The sequence below is a fragment of the Trematomus bernacchii genome, unplaced genomic scaffold, assembly GCF_902827165.1.
Source record: "Trematomus bernacchii unplaced genomic scaffold, fTreBer1.1, whole genome shotgun sequence".
NCBI classification, from domain to species: domain Eukaryota; kingdom Metazoa; phylum Chordata; class Actinopteri; order Perciformes; family Nototheniidae; genus Trematomus; species Trematomus bernacchii.
Window position 1 is genome coordinate 1 of NW_022987433.1, and position 15,586 is coordinate 15,586.

The 15,586-nt window shown below is 45.0% G+C and overlaps 1 protein-coding gene across 1 annotated transcript; it reads left to right on the forward strand.

The window, feature by feature from the left end:
* Window positions 1-750: 750 nt before the first annotated feature.
* LOC117491941 (alpha-mannosidase 2-like) lies at window positions 751-15,342 on the forward strand (the record flags this gene model as incomplete). The annotated part of the gene is given in 10 exon segments (XM_034142099.1): window positions 751-938; window positions 3,234-3,362; window positions 3,651-3,860; window positions 4,890-5,034; window positions 5,387-5,474; window positions 9,875-9,958; window positions 10,055-10,182; window positions 11,349-11,522; window positions 11,699-11,885; window positions 15,165-15,342. Coding segments are annotated over 9 exon segments (1,323 nt in total), but the record flags the coding sequence as incomplete, so codon positions are not given.
* Between the last annotated feature and the right edge of the window lie 244 nt (window positions 15,343-15,586).

The following is a 15,586-nucleotide window of genomic DNA, read 5'->3' on the forward strand; positions in this document are numbered from 1 at the left end:
ACTGTCCGCTCCTCGAGCCTCACAGGGCGGAGCAGCGAGCCCCCCAACGTCCCCCCAACACGGCCCCCAGACCCCACGCAGCATTCTCATCTGTTTGTCATTACTGGGGTCATTTCCTGGTTGCTAACAAACGCCATTGTAAAACATAATCACTGATGTTCAGCTGTAACGGTGGTGGACTCATCAGAACAGAGTGGGCGAGCTGACCAATCAGAGCACAGTGGGCTCACAGGGAGGGGGGGGGCAGGAGCTCCAACAAGCCGTGTAGGACAGAGAGTGAATACACATACTATACAGAGATGCTGGATGAGAAACCAATGTGAGTTTGGAACATTGAACAATGTACATCTATTCTAGTAGAGCTCTACTATGGAACTATGATCAGTGGAAATGTCCGTGACATGGGACCTTTAAAGGTAAGTATTATTTATTGATCTGTTACAGCATTTAGGAGGTGGAATAAAGTTTGAACAATAAAATAAACAGCAAATATATATATATATCTATATCTATAGTAGAAAACACATATAAAGAATATAAAATATTCTGCATTTATTACATCAATATATTAACATTTAGACATTCTTTCACTAATGGAGTATTTAAAGTACTTTTCCTGAAGTGATCTGAGTACTTTTTAAAGTACTGTTTAAAGTACTTTTTAAACTACATTTAATGGGATTTAAGGACCTCCTCCTAAATGACGTCATTTCCTGGCAGGAAGTGTCGGCAGCGCTGAGTCAGCTGAACCAAACCGGAAGCAAAACAAACAGCAGAGCTCGTGCACAAACGCTCCGACAGACTTCAACGTTTTTAATTATATTAACTTTAATAATTAAGAACTTTTTTATCTGAGTTTCTTCCCGCGGGAATCTGCGTCATCGCGCGGGACGAACAGCACGCGACACTCTGCAGCAGCAACGCGGAAGTGCAGTGAGGCAAGTTTGAATTTTAATATGAAGTTTAGATATTATCTTTAAGCCCGTTTGAGCTGCGCGCGCCGTTTCTGGCTCTAATTACAGAACACTTTAAAATAATCTTTATTTATTATTTAACATGTTCAGGAATAAAAGCCGTTTATTGAATTAGAAACGGCTTTTATTAAATTATTATTAAAGTGCTGAGAGACACGTCACAGTTTATATAAACTGTGACGTCACAGTTAATTATTTAAAGATCTTTAACTTCAGATGAAAGTTAAACCTTCAGTGAGATCTCACTAACTCAATATAACACCTGAGATAAACACCTGTAAATATGATGTTATTAAACTCTTTAAATGAAGAAAAAACAGATAAATGTCTTGGTATTGAAATTATTAACATTTTAAAGATTAAAGGTAGGGTAGGTAATTTTGGAGAAACCAGCTCGAGATCGCTAGAATTTGAAAAAACACAGCCGGAGAAAATCTGCCACTTCCTGCCACAGAGCCCCTCCTCCAACACACACGAACGCGCACATGACCAATGAGGGCACCAGATAAGTTTGTGCCCAGATGGAAGGCTGACAGGCAGGTAGGCCATCCAGTCATTTTAGCCGGGCCGGCTCAGATGATTGGTCGTGCTTTTTACAGAACATTACATTTAATTTAGCTGACGCTTTTATCCAAAGCGATTTACAATGACCGATTACAGGGACATTCTCCCTGGAGTAACTGAGGGCTAAGGGCCTTACTCAAGGGAATAGTGGTGGTATTCCAGGCGGGATTTGAACTCACAACCTTCCGATCTTCAGCCCACCTCACTATCCATTAGACCACCACTATCCTATTTTACAGTATTACAGCTTCCACAGATGACTTTTTATGGATTTATTGTCAAAGCACTTCAGATATTCATTGCTATCTGGATGTTAAGAGCATTCCATGGAATATAACAACAAGTGTATCTCCAGCCGGTTTCTCAAACTTACCTACCCCACCTTTAATATTTTATGTCCTGAAAAAATTCAAATATCTTAAAATGTTTATGTTTCATAAAGATTATAATATTTGTAATGTTTTTTTTTAATGCTTCAAATATTGAAATGTTATTAAAAACATGTATCTAAATTAGGGCTGTCAGTCGATTAAAATAGTTAATCGCGATTAATCGCAAATTAATCGCACATTTTTTATCTGTTCTAAATGTTCCTTAGAGGGATATTTTTCAAGTTTTTAATACTCTTATCAACATATGAGTGGACAACTATGCTTTATATGTTTGTTTATTATCATTTGAACAATGACAAATATTCTCATGAATATTAAACACACACAACCTGAACATTACAAATATTCACCTCAATTCAACCTGGAACCTCTCTCATCTGTGTGTGTGTGTGTGTGTGTGTGTGTGTGTGTGTGTGTGTGTGTGTGTGTGTGTGTGTGTGTGTGTGTGTGTGTGTGTGTGTGTCGTGTGTGTGTGTGTTGTGTGTGTGTGTGTGTGTGTGTGTGAATGTGTGTGTGTGTGTGTGTGTGATGTTGTGTGTGTGTGTGTGTGTGTGTGTGTGGTGTGTGTGCGTGTGTGTGTGTGTGTGTGTCGTGGTGTGTGTGTTGCTGTGTGTGGTGGTGTGTGTGTGGTGTGTGGTGGGTGTGTGTGTGTGTGTGTGCGTGTGTGCGTGCGTGCGTGCGTGCGTGCGTGCGTGCGTGCGTGCGTGTGTGTGTTTGGACACTGTGATGGATCGTTGGAGCTATGTGCAGCTCAAGGCATAAATGCTCGAATGGGAGCTGCCTGGACGCTGCAATCATGTTGCGCGTACTATCCGTGCTGAGTGTGCTGACTTTTCGTACAATGTCCCACTGTCTGGCTACCTGCATAAAGTCAAGTGCTCGGCGCAGTTGTCGGCGAAATGTCATTGAAACAGCTCCTTATATCCGTTAGCGCAGCTAGCTAGCACCAGATGCTAACAACAACAACACGTAAGGTGTGCCTCGCTCGCGCGAGTCGCGCCACACATACACACTCCCTCCCGGTCCTCCCGATGGCCAGTCCGGGCCTGCCGGTGAGCGTGGAAGTGTGGTCTGCCACAAGCGGGCGGCAGGAGCGGGGCTGTCAGCATCAGCTTGTCGACGGTATTTTAAACTCGATGCGCTCTGAAACTACGGGGCGGCCGAGGACAAAAAATACACATGCGTTAATCGCGTTAAAATAATTAGTGGCGTTAATTTTTTTTGCGTTAACGCGTTATTAACGCGTTAACTTGACAGCCCTAATCTAAATGTCTTAGCGTATATTAATATCACGTGTTTCCAGATGAAGAGGAAGCGGCTGCTCGCGCTCTTTGTGGGCGGAGTCTTCATCGCCGCCATGATGTCACTGCATCGCATGCTGGAGCAGGGGGCGGAGCCTCAGCAGGAAGCACCTGCAGGACAGGGGGACCAGGTGAGCACCCCCCCCCCCCCCCCTCTAAACAATACATACATAGAAATGCTTACAATAGCAACGAGTGCAGAGACTATGCTACGCTGCTGCTAAGCGTTAGCAACAGTTGCTTCTCTATTGAATCATTAAATATGAAACGTGTCCCTCGGGTTCCCGCAGAGCAATATTCATATTTAACCTTCCTCCCCTTTTTCTATAATAACACTTCACTTTTACTTCGATTACTTTTTGATTTATGGAGTTTTTAGTTTCTCTAAGTTTTCTGATGACATCACTTCCTGTCTGCAGGATTTGTCCCGCCTCGCTCAGAAGATTGACAGGTTGGAGCGTCTCCTTAGCGACAACAACCGTCTGGTTGCTACGCTACGAAACTCTCTGCTACACCCTAAAGGGGACAATAGAGGAGGAGCCAATGTAAGCTCCGCCCACAGCCCAGCTGACCCGCTGCCTGGCTGCCGATTGGCCGACGAGACGAAGGGCGGAGCCGACGAAGTGCAGGTTAGCTTAGCAGATGCTAACAGATGTTTTGTTGTGAAATCTGGTTTATCGTTTTTCACTTTCACGTTTTTTACTTTCTGCTGAATTTTCTTTTATTTATTACATTATTTACATCATTTCTGGATATTAAAGTGTGTGTGTGTGTGACCGTGTGTATAAAGTGTGTGTGTGACAGTGTGTATTAAAGTGTGTGTGTATTAAAGTGTGTGTGTGTGACAGTGTGTGTGTGACAGTGTGTGTGTGACAGTGTGTGTGTGACAGTGTCTGTGTGTGTGTGTGACATTGTGTGTGTGACATTGTGTGTGTGACATTGTGTGTGTGACATTGTGTGTGTGACAGTGTGTATTAAAGTGTGTGTGTGACAGTGTGTGACAGTGTGTGTGACAGTGTGTGTGACAGTGTGTGTGTGTGTGTGTGACAGTGTGTGTGACAGTGTGTGTGTGACAGTGTGTGACAGTGTGTGTGACAGTGTGTGTGTGTGTGACAGTGTGTGTGACAGTGTGTGTGACAGTGTGTGTGACAGTGTGTGTGTGACAGTGTGTGACAGTGTGTGTGACAGTGTGTGTGTGACAGTGTGTGACAGTGTGTGTGACAGTGTGTGTGTGACAGTGTGTGTGACAGTGTGTGACAGTGTGTGACAGTGTGTGTGACAGTGTGTGTGTGACAGTGTGTGTGTGACAGTGTGTGACAGTGTGTGTGACAGTGTGTGTGTGTGTGTGACAGTGTGTGTGTGACAGTGTGTGTGTGACAGTGTGTGACAGTGTGTGTGACAGTGTGTGTGTGACAGTGTGTGTGACAGTGTGTGTGACAGTGTGTGTGTGACAGTGTGTGTGTGACAGTGTGTGTGACAGTGTGTGTGACAGTGTGTGTGTGTGTGACAGTGTGTGTGTGACAGTGTGTGTGTGACAGTGTGTGACAGTGTGTGTGACAGTGTGTGTGTGTGTGACAGTGTGTGACAGTGTGTGTGACAGTGTGTGTGTGTGTGACAGTGTGTGTGACAGTGTGTATTAAAGTGTGTGTTCCCGTCAGCTGCTGGATGTTTACGATCGGCTCCCGTTCGATAACCCTCCCGGCGGCGTCTGGAAACAAGGCTTTGATATCCGTTACCAAGGAGACGAGTGGGACGAGACGCCGCTGGAGGTGATCCTGGTGCCGCACTCTCACAACGACCCCGGTAACCATAACAACGTAACAATAATAACGTAACGTTAACAACGTAACACTAACGACGTAACACTAACGACGTAACACTAACGACGTAACTCTCAAAACGTCATTTCACGACGTAACACTAACGACGTAACACTAACGACGTAACTCTCAAAACGTCATTTCACGACGTAACGCTAACGACGTAACACTAACGACGTAACACTAACGACGTAACTCTCAAAACGTCATTTCACGACGTAACGCTAACGATTGAATGTGATTTTGTGTCTGACATCACTGCTGCTTCCTGTCCACGCTACGTCTCACCTGTTTATTTATAAACTCATTATAAATAAAGTTTTGCCGTGTTTTAGGCTGGCTGAAGACGTTTGATAATTATTATCACGACCAGACGAAACACATCCTCAACAACATGCTGACCAAACTGTCTGAGGACAGCAGGTACAACCGCTTATCAAGTAACACCTCCTTTCCACTTCCTGTCTGACTTCCTGGTTGCGGTCGAATAGTCCATTTAGCTCAGGAACCTTCCTAATGACCCGGAGGTCCCTCAGTGGCAGCCATGATAAGAGCTGATTCTCTAGATGAAAGGAAAGGAGGTTTCAAGCTTCCTTTATAACCTCCTTTAGCCTAGGAACCACTGGACCTCCCTAACCGAAAGGAGAGGAGAAAATGCTGCCCCACAATGCCTTGCTGCCGCAGCATTTGCCGTCACCCAACAGTCGGCCGTTCACGGAAACAACCGATTATGAACGAGAAATGATATCATGAAAGTTACGGTGCTTATTAAGCATTTTAAAACGTATGTGGTAAGTTGCCAAAGTGCTTTGTTTTGAACGTTCATCAGTATTATAATCAAAAAGAGAAATATGAACGTTAGTTTTTACTGAAATGATCAAATAAAGTCAACATTTCACAGTCTTTACTGAGCTGTGTGGGGTTTGTTCAACTTTTAAAAGATGTTTGAATGGTGATATACACAGTGATAGATGTTAAGGACTAACGTTTATAATAAATACATTTGTATTGATTTGAAGATCTTTTCATACAATCATACGTATTGGGATCATTTGTATTAATGTGGACCGGAGGGAGAGGGTGACGAGCATAAGTTTCACTTTCCTTTTTTATTTCAATTCCAACTTTGGTCATGAAGAATATGTTTCTCTGTTGTCCCCGTTCATAAAGCATAACAGCATCAGAGCACGGTGCAGAGTCTCTAGATGAGTTTACAGTAGTCCCTCGTTCTTATTAAACATCCATGTTGTAGTCCGCTGTATAGAAAACTGTAGTTTCCATAGTTTCCCCACAGCAGCAGGCGCACATTCATGACGTCCGCTGGCGCATCATAAACACGTCGGATAGTGGAAGTGCAGTCGATTCTCTAAAGTACCGCAGTCTCTTCTCCTAAGTCCTTTTGAATTCTCCTATCCACTATCCCTTAACCCCGTGACCTTTCACTCAGAGGTCAAGGGATAGACGATAGGGTTAGAACTTAGGAGCTGATTTTTGGATTATCCGACCGCAACCCTGTTTTACTTCCTTTACGATTTCCAGTTCTACTTCCTGTCTGACTTCCTGTTCAACTTCCTGTCAGGTTTCCTGTCTGGGGCCCCTTGGTTTTAAAAACATTTACATTTTCATTAACTTTATTGGAGAATAGTGTCTTATAACACAAAAAGTAGATTAATGTGTAATTTATGATGTTCTCAGCTTCCTGTTATCAGCTTCCTGTTATCAGCTTCCTGTTATCAGCTTCCTGTTCTCAGCTTCCTGTTCTCAGCTTCCTGTTATCAGCTTCCTGTTCTCAGCTTCCTGTTCTCAGCTTCCTGTTATCAGCTTCCTGTTCTCAGCTTCCTGTTCTCAGCTTCCTGTTATCAGCTTCCTGTTCTCAGCTTCCTGTTCTCAGCTTCCTGTTATCAGCTTCCTGTTCTCAGCTTCCTGTTCTCAGCTTCCTGTTCTCAGCTTCCTGTTATCAGCTTCCTGTTCTCAGCTTCCTGTTATCAGCTTCCTGTTATCAGCTTCCTGTTCTCAGCTTCCTGTTATCAGCTTCCTGTTATCAGCTTCCTGTTCTCAGCTTCCTGTTCTCAGCTTCCTGTTCTCAGCTTCCTGTTATCAGCTTCCTGTTCTCAGCTTCCTGTTCTCAGCTTCCTGTTATCAGCTTCCTGTTCTCAGCTTCCTGTTCTCAGCTTCCTGTTCTCAGCTTCCTGTTATCAGCTTCCTGTCAGGTTTCCTGTCTGGGGCCCCTTGGTTTTAAAAACATTTACATTTTCATTAACTTTATTGGAGAATAGTGTCTTATAACACAAAAAGTAGATTAATGTGTAATTTATGATGTTCTCAGCTTCCTGTTATCAGCTTCCTGTTCTCAGCTTCCTGTTCTCAGCTTCCTGTTATCAGCTTCCTGTTCTCAGCTTCCTGTTCTCAGCTTCCTGTTCTCAGCTTCCTGTTATCAGCTTCCTGTTCTCAGCTTCCTGTTATCAGCTTCCTGTTCTCAGCTTCCTGTTCTCAGCTTCCTGTTCTCAGCTTCCTGTTCTCAGCTTCCTGTTCTCAGCTTCCTGTTTCTCAGCTTCCTGTTATCAGCTTCTGTCTCAGTCCTAGCCCTGTTCTCAGCTTCCTGTTATCAGCTTCCTGTTCTCAGCTTCCTGTTATCAGCTTACCTGTTATCAGCTTCCTGTTATCAGCTTCCTGTTATCAGCTTCCTGTTCTCAGCTTCCTGTTCTCAGCTTCCTGTTCTCAGCTTCCTGTTCTCAGCTTCCTGTTATCAGCTTCCTGTAGGTTTCCTGTCTGGGGCCCCTTGGTTTTAAAAACATTTACATTTTCATTAACTTTATTGGAGAATAGTGTCTTATAACACAAAAAGTAGATTAATGTGTAATTTATGATGTTCTCAGCTTCCTGTTATCAGCTTCCTGTTCTCAGCTTCCTGTTCTCAGCTTCCTGTTCTCAGCTTCCTGTTATCAGCTTCCTGTTCTCAGCTTCCTGTTATCAGCTTCCTGTTCTCAGCTTCCTGTTATCAGCTTCCTGTTCTCAGCTTCCTGTTCTCAGCTTCCTGTTATCAGCTTCCTGTTCTCAGCTTCCTGTTTTCAGCTTCCTGTTATCAGCTTCCTGTTCTCAGCTTCCTGTTCTCAGCTTCCTGTTCTCAGCTTCCTGTTCTCAGCTTCCTGTTCTCAGCTTCCTGTTCTCAGCTTCCTGTTCTCAGCTTCCTGTTCTCAGCTTCCTGTTCTCAGCTTCCTGTTATCAGCTTCCTGTTATCAGCTTCCTGTTATCAGCTTCCTGTTCTCAGCTTCCTGTTCTCAGCTTCCTGTTCTCAGCTTCCTGTTATCAGCTTCCTGTTCTCAGCTTCCTGTTCTCAGCTTCCTGTTCTCAGCTTCCTGTTATCAGCTTCCTGTTCTCAGCTTCCTGTTCTCAGCTTCCTGTTATCAGCTTCCTGTTCTCAGCTTCCTGTTCTCCAGCTTCCTGTTATCAGCTTCCTGTTATCAGCTTCCTGTTATCAGCTTCCTGTTCTCAGCTTCCTGTTATCAGCTTCCTGTTATCAGCTTCCTGTTATCAGCTTCCTGTTCTCAGCTTCCTGTTCTCAGCTTCCTGTTATCAGCTTCCTGTTATCAGCTTCCTGTTATCAGCTTCCTGTTCTCAGCTTCCTGTTCTCAGCTTCCTGTTCTCAGCTTCCTGTTCTCAGCTTCCTGTTCTCAGCTTCCTGTTATCAGCTTCCTGTCAGGTTTCCTGTCTGGGGCCCCTTGGTTTTAAAAACATTTACATTTTCATTAACTTTATTGGAGAATAGTGTCTTATAACACAAAAAGTAGATTAATGTGTAATTTATGATGTTCTCAGCTTCCTGTTATCAGCTTCCTGTTATCAGCTTCCTGTTATCAGCTTCCTGTTATCAGCTTCCTGTTCTCAGCTTCCTGTTCTCAGCTTCCTGTTATCAGCTTCCTGTTCTCAGCTTCCTGTTCTCAGCTTCCTGTTCTCAGCTTCCTGTTCTCAGCTTCCTGTTATCAGCTTCCTGTTCTCAGCTTCCTGTTCTCAGCTTCCTGTTATCAGCTTCCTGTTCTCAGCTTCCTGTTCTCAGCTTCCTGTTCTCAGCTTCCTGTTCTCAGCTTCCTGTTCTCAGCTTCCTGTTATCAGCTTCCTGTTCTCAGCTTCCTGTTCTCAGCTTCCTGTTTCAGCTTCCTGTATCAGCTTCCTGTTCTCAGCTTCCTGTTCTCAGCTTCCTGTTATCAGCTTCCTGTTCTCAGCTTCCTGTTCTCAGCTTCTGTTATCAGCTTCCTGTTCTCAGCTTCCTGTTCTCAGCTTCCTGTTCTCAGCTTCCTGTTATCAGCTTCCCTGTTCTCATGCTTCCTGTTATCAGCTTCCTGTTATCAGCTTCCTGTTCTCAGCTTCCTGTTCTCAGCTTCCTGTTATCAGCTTCTGTTCTCAGCTTCCTGTTCTCAGCTTCCTGTTCTCAAGCTTCTGTTCTCAGCTTCCTGTTCTCAGCTTCCTGTTCTCAGCTTCCTGTTATCAGCTTCCTGTTCTCAGCTTCCTGTTATCAGCTTCCTGTTCTCAGCTTCCTGTTATCAGCTTCCTGTTCTCAGCTTCCTGTTCTCAGCTTCCTGTTATCAGCTTCCTGTTCTCAGCTTCCTGTTCTCAGCTTCCTGTTCTCAGCTTCCTGTTCTCAGCTTCCTGTTCTCAGCTTCCTGTTATCAGCTTCCTGTTCTCAGCTTCCTGTTCTCAGCTTCCTGTTCTCAGCTTCCTGTTATCAGCTTCCTGTTATCAGCTTCCTGTTCTCAGCTTCCTGTTATCAGCTTCCTGTTATCAGCTTCCTGTTATCAGCTGTGTAACAGGAAGTGATGTCTCTGCAGGAGGAAGATGATCTGGGCAGAGATCAGTTATTTCTCTAAATGGTGGGAAGAGCTCGACCAGAAGAAGAGAGACACGGTCAAACGGTAACTCAAACTAAATATAATATTAATCCAGAAAGAAAGACATGTCTTGAATTAACATAATGATCTCCTGTGGTGTGCTGCTCTGTGATTGGTCAGCCTGCTGGCGGGGGGGCAGCTGGAGATGGTGACGGGTGGCTGGGTGATGGCCGACGAGGCAAACTCTCATTATTACGCTTTGTTGGATCAGCTGATAGAAGGACATCAGTGGATACAGACACACCTGGGTAATATATACTTTTAAAGAGTCCTCTGATGTTCAGGTGCATATCAGTAGGTAGTGTCTCTACTTTAAAGAGTCCTCTCCTGCTGATGTTCAGGTGTATATCAGTATGTAGTGTCTCTACTTTAAAGAGTCCTCTCCTGCTGATGTTCAGGTGTATATCAGTATGTAGTGTCTCTACTTTAAAGAGTCCTCTCCTGCTGATGTTCAGGTGTATATCAGTATGTAGTGTCTCTACTTTAAAGAGTCCTCTCCTGCTGATGTTCAGGTGTATATCAGTATGTAGTGTCTCTACTTTAAAGAGTCCTCTCCTGCTGATGTTCAGGTGTATATCAGTATGTAGTGTCTCTACTTTAAAGAGTCCTCTCCTGCTGATGTTCAGGTGTGTATCAGTATGTAGTGTCTCTACTTTAAAGAGTCCTCTCCTGCTGATGTTCAGGTGTATATCAGTATGAAGTGTCTCTACTTTAAAGAGTCCTCTCCTGCTGATGTTCAGGTGTGTATCAGTATGTAGTGTCTCTACTTTAAAGAGTCCTCTCCTGCTGATGTTCAGGTGTATATCAGTATGTAGTGTCTCTACTTTAAAGAGTCCTCTGATGTTCAGGTGTATATCAGTATGTAGTGTCTCTACTTTAAAGAGTTCTCTCCTGCTGATGTTCAGGTGTATATCAGTATGTAGTGTCTCTACTTTAAAGAGTCCTCTCCTGCTGATGTTCAGGTGTATATCAGTATGTAGTGTCTCTACTTTAAAGAGTCCTCTCCTGCTGATGTTCAGGTGTATATCAGTGTGTAGTGTCTCTACTTTAAAGAGTCCTCTCCTGCTGATGTTCAGGTGTATATCAGTATGTAGTGTCTCTACTTTAAAGAGTCCTCTCCTGCTGATGTTCAGGTGTATATCAGTATGTAGTGTCTCCACTTTAAAGAGTCCTCTCCTGCTGATGTTCAGGTGTATATCAGTATGTGGTGTCTCTACTTTAAAGAGTCCTCTCCTGCTGATGTTCAGGTGTATATCAGTATGTGGTGTCTCTACTTTAAAGAGTCCTCTCCTGCTGATGTTCAGGTGTATATCAGTATGTAGTGTCTCCACTTTAAAGAGTCCCCTCCTGCTGATGTTCAGGTGTATATCAGTATGTAGTGTCTCCACTTTAAAGAGTCCCCTCCTGTCTGCAGGTGTGAAGCCGAGCAGTGGTTGGGCGATCGACCCGTTTGGCCACTCCCCCTCCATGGCCTACCTGCTGAAGGGGGCGGGGCTTAGCAACATGGTCATCCAGCGCGTTCACTACGCTGTGAAGAAGGAGTTCGCCCGGCAACAGACTCTGGAGTTCAAGTGGAGGCAGAGCTGGGGTTAGTTCACCTGTTATTATATAAATACTGTAATAATAAGTGCTATTAGTGAGTACTAGTACTAAGGAAACAATATATAGAAATAATACATATGTAAGAATATTTACTATAATCCAAGAGAGAGAGTTTCAGACTCCTCCCCCCTCACTGACATCACTCTGTTTGATGTGTTTCAGACTCCTCCCCCCTCAGTGACATCACGTGTCACATGATGCCCTTCTACAGTTACGATGTCCCTCACACCTGCGGTCCCGACCCAGCCGTCTGCTGTCAGTTTGACTTCCACCGGCTGCCGGGGGGGCGGGTCTTCTGTCCCTGGAGGGTCCCCCCTCAGCCAATCACAGAGCAGAACGTCCAGGAGAGGTACCATACCATATACTTTATTGTCCCCGTAAGGACATTTGTTCTGGACTCTGTCCTGCAGTTCCACATACATGTACATATACAAACATAGTAAACATTCAAATACACACACATATCATCACTCATGCACCGTGGTGGGCCGTCAGCAGGGCCGTCTCTCCCTGGAACCAATCACATAAAGTGTGTGGAAAAGGTTTTTCTTGAGTATTTAGTTATACGTTTTAATAGTATAATATCCTCAAAATGACAAAATGAAGTGAGGTTTTGTTGAGGCTGAACTGGAATGTCCTACATCAAAAAGTCACTTGAACGCCTCTCAGTTATTTTAGTTGGCGGGGGAACAACAGATACTGCTAGCCTTTTTGAGTGAGCATGAGTGACAGATTCATCAGCCAATCAGATGCTGATGTTCAATGACAGTGTCCTGAGCTGAACTTCCTTCGTAGCATCGACTTTATTTACAAGTGACGGGTGAGTACGTTACTATTCGGGTCATTTTAGAGCGACGTGAGAGTGCACGATGACACACGTTTAATAATAGATTACTTCATTGATCAATGTTGGGACATTTCGTCTGCTTTTAACCCTTATCTATCTGACTGTTGTGAGGGTTGATCAGCTGTTGTGATGGTTGATCAGCTGTTGTGATGGTTGATCAGCTGTTGTGATTGTTGATCAGCTGTTGTGATGGTTGATCAGCTGTTGTGATGGTTGATCAGCTGTTGTGATGGTTGATCAGCTGTTGTGATTGTTGATCAGCTGTTGTGATTGTTGATCAGCTGTTGTGATTGTTGATCAGCTGTTGTGATGGTTGATCAGCTGTTGTGATTGTTGATCAGCTGTTGTGATGGTTGATCAGCTGTTGTGATTGTTGATCAGCTGTTGTGATGGTTGATCAGCTGTTGTGATGGTTGATCAGCTGTTGTGATTGTTGATCAGCTGTTGTGATTGTTGATCAGCTGTTGTGATGGTTGATCAGCTGTTGTGATTGTTGATCAGCTGTTGTGATGGTTGATCAGCTGTTGTGATGGTTGAGAGACGGTGTGGCATCATGTGCTCATCATGTGCTCATCATGTGATCATCATGTGATCATCATGTGATCATGGCTGCGTTGGCTGGAACAGAGACGTGTAAAGTGTGAGTGCTTTCTATTGTTTACTGAAGGCGCTGTCTAAAGCCCCACGTACGCCACTGAGTTTACACTGACGCACACACTGACACACACACTGACACACACACACTGACACACACACTGACACACACACTGACACACACACACTGACGCACACACTGACACACACACTGACACACACACTGACACACACACTGACACACACACACTGACGCACACACTGACACACACACTGACACACACACACTGACGCACACACTGACACACACACTGACACACACACACTGACACACACACTGACACACACACTGACACACACACTGACACACACACTGACACACACACTGACACACACACTGACACACACTGACACACACACTGACACACACACTGACACACACACTGACACACACACTGACACACACACACTGACACACACACTGACACACACACTGACACACACACTGACACACACACTGACACACACACACTGACACACACACTGACACACACACTGACACACACTGACACGCACACTGACACACACACTGACACACACTGACACACACACACTCACACACACACTGACACACACACTGACACACACACACTGACACACACACTGACACACACACTGACACACACACTCACACACACACTCACACACACACTCACACACTGACACACACACTGACACCCACTGACACACACACTGACACACACACACTGACACACACACTGACACACACACTGACACACACACTGACACACACACTGACACACACACTGACACACACACACTGACACACACACACTCACACACACACTCACACACTGACACACACACTGACACACACACTGACACACACACTGACACACACACTGACACACACACTGACACACACACTGACACACACACTGACACACACACTGACACACACTGACACGCACACTGACACACACACTGACACACACACTGACACACACACACTCACACACACACTGACACACACACTGACACACACACTCACACACACAGACACACACACTGACACACACACTGACACACACACTGACACACACACTGACACACACACTGACACACACACTGACACACACACTGACACACACACTGACACACACACACACTCACACACACACACACACACACACTGACACACACACTGACACACACACTGACACACACACACTCACACACACACTCACACACACACTGACGCACACACTGACACACACACTGACACACACACTGACACACACACACTGACACACACACTGACACACACACTGACACACACACACTGACACACACACTGACACACACACACTGACACACACACTGACACACACAGTGACACACACACTGACACACACACTGACACACACTGACACACACACTGACACACACACTGACACACACTGACACACACACACTCACACACACACTGACACACACACTGACACACACACTGACACACACACTGACACACACACTCACACACACACTCACACACTGACACACCCACTGACACACACACTGACACACACACTGACACACACACTGACACACACACACACTCACACACACACTCACACACACACACACTCACACACTGACACACACACTGACACACACACTGACACACACACTGACACAGACACACACAACACACAGACGCACACAACACACAGACGCACACACAGACGCACACACAGACGCACACACAGACGCACACAACACACAGACGCACACACTGACACACACACTGACACACACAGACGCACACAACACACAGACGCACACACTGACACACACACTGACACACACTGACAAACACACTGACACACACACAGACACACACACTGACACACACACTGACACACACACTGACACACACACTGACACACACACTGACACACACACTGACACAGGCGACCTGTTGCACAACCCTCATGGCCAACATTTCAAAGTATCTAACATCCCAGGTGTGAATGCTGATGAGCCTGGTCCTTGTTCATATTTATAAGTGTTATCATCTTTAGTTTGAGACCTTTTACGTTTGACTTTTGAATATTTATATTTTATTATTGTGACTTCTTTGTCTTTTTATTGTAACACACTCAGAGCCCTCCTGCTATTGGACCAGTACCGCAGGAAGTCCCGCCTCTTCCGCTCTCCGGTGCTTTTCGTTCCGCTCGGAGATGATTTCCGCTTCGTGGAGTCGAGCGAGTGGGATGCTCAGTTCAGGAACTACCAGAAGCTGTTTGACTTCTTCCAGACGCACCCCGAGCTGCACGTCAACGTGAGGAGACATGTCTCTACTTCTTCTTCTGCTTCAGGAGACACGTCTCTACTTCTTCTTCTTCTTCTTCAGGAGACACGTCTCTACTTCTTCTTCTGCTTCAGGAGACACGTCTCTACTTCTTCTTCTGCTTCAGGAGACACGTCTCTACTTCTTCTTCTTCTTCTTCAGGAGACACGTCTCTACTTCTTCTTCTTCTTCTTCAGGAGACACGTCTCTACTTCTTCTTCTGCTTCAGGAGACA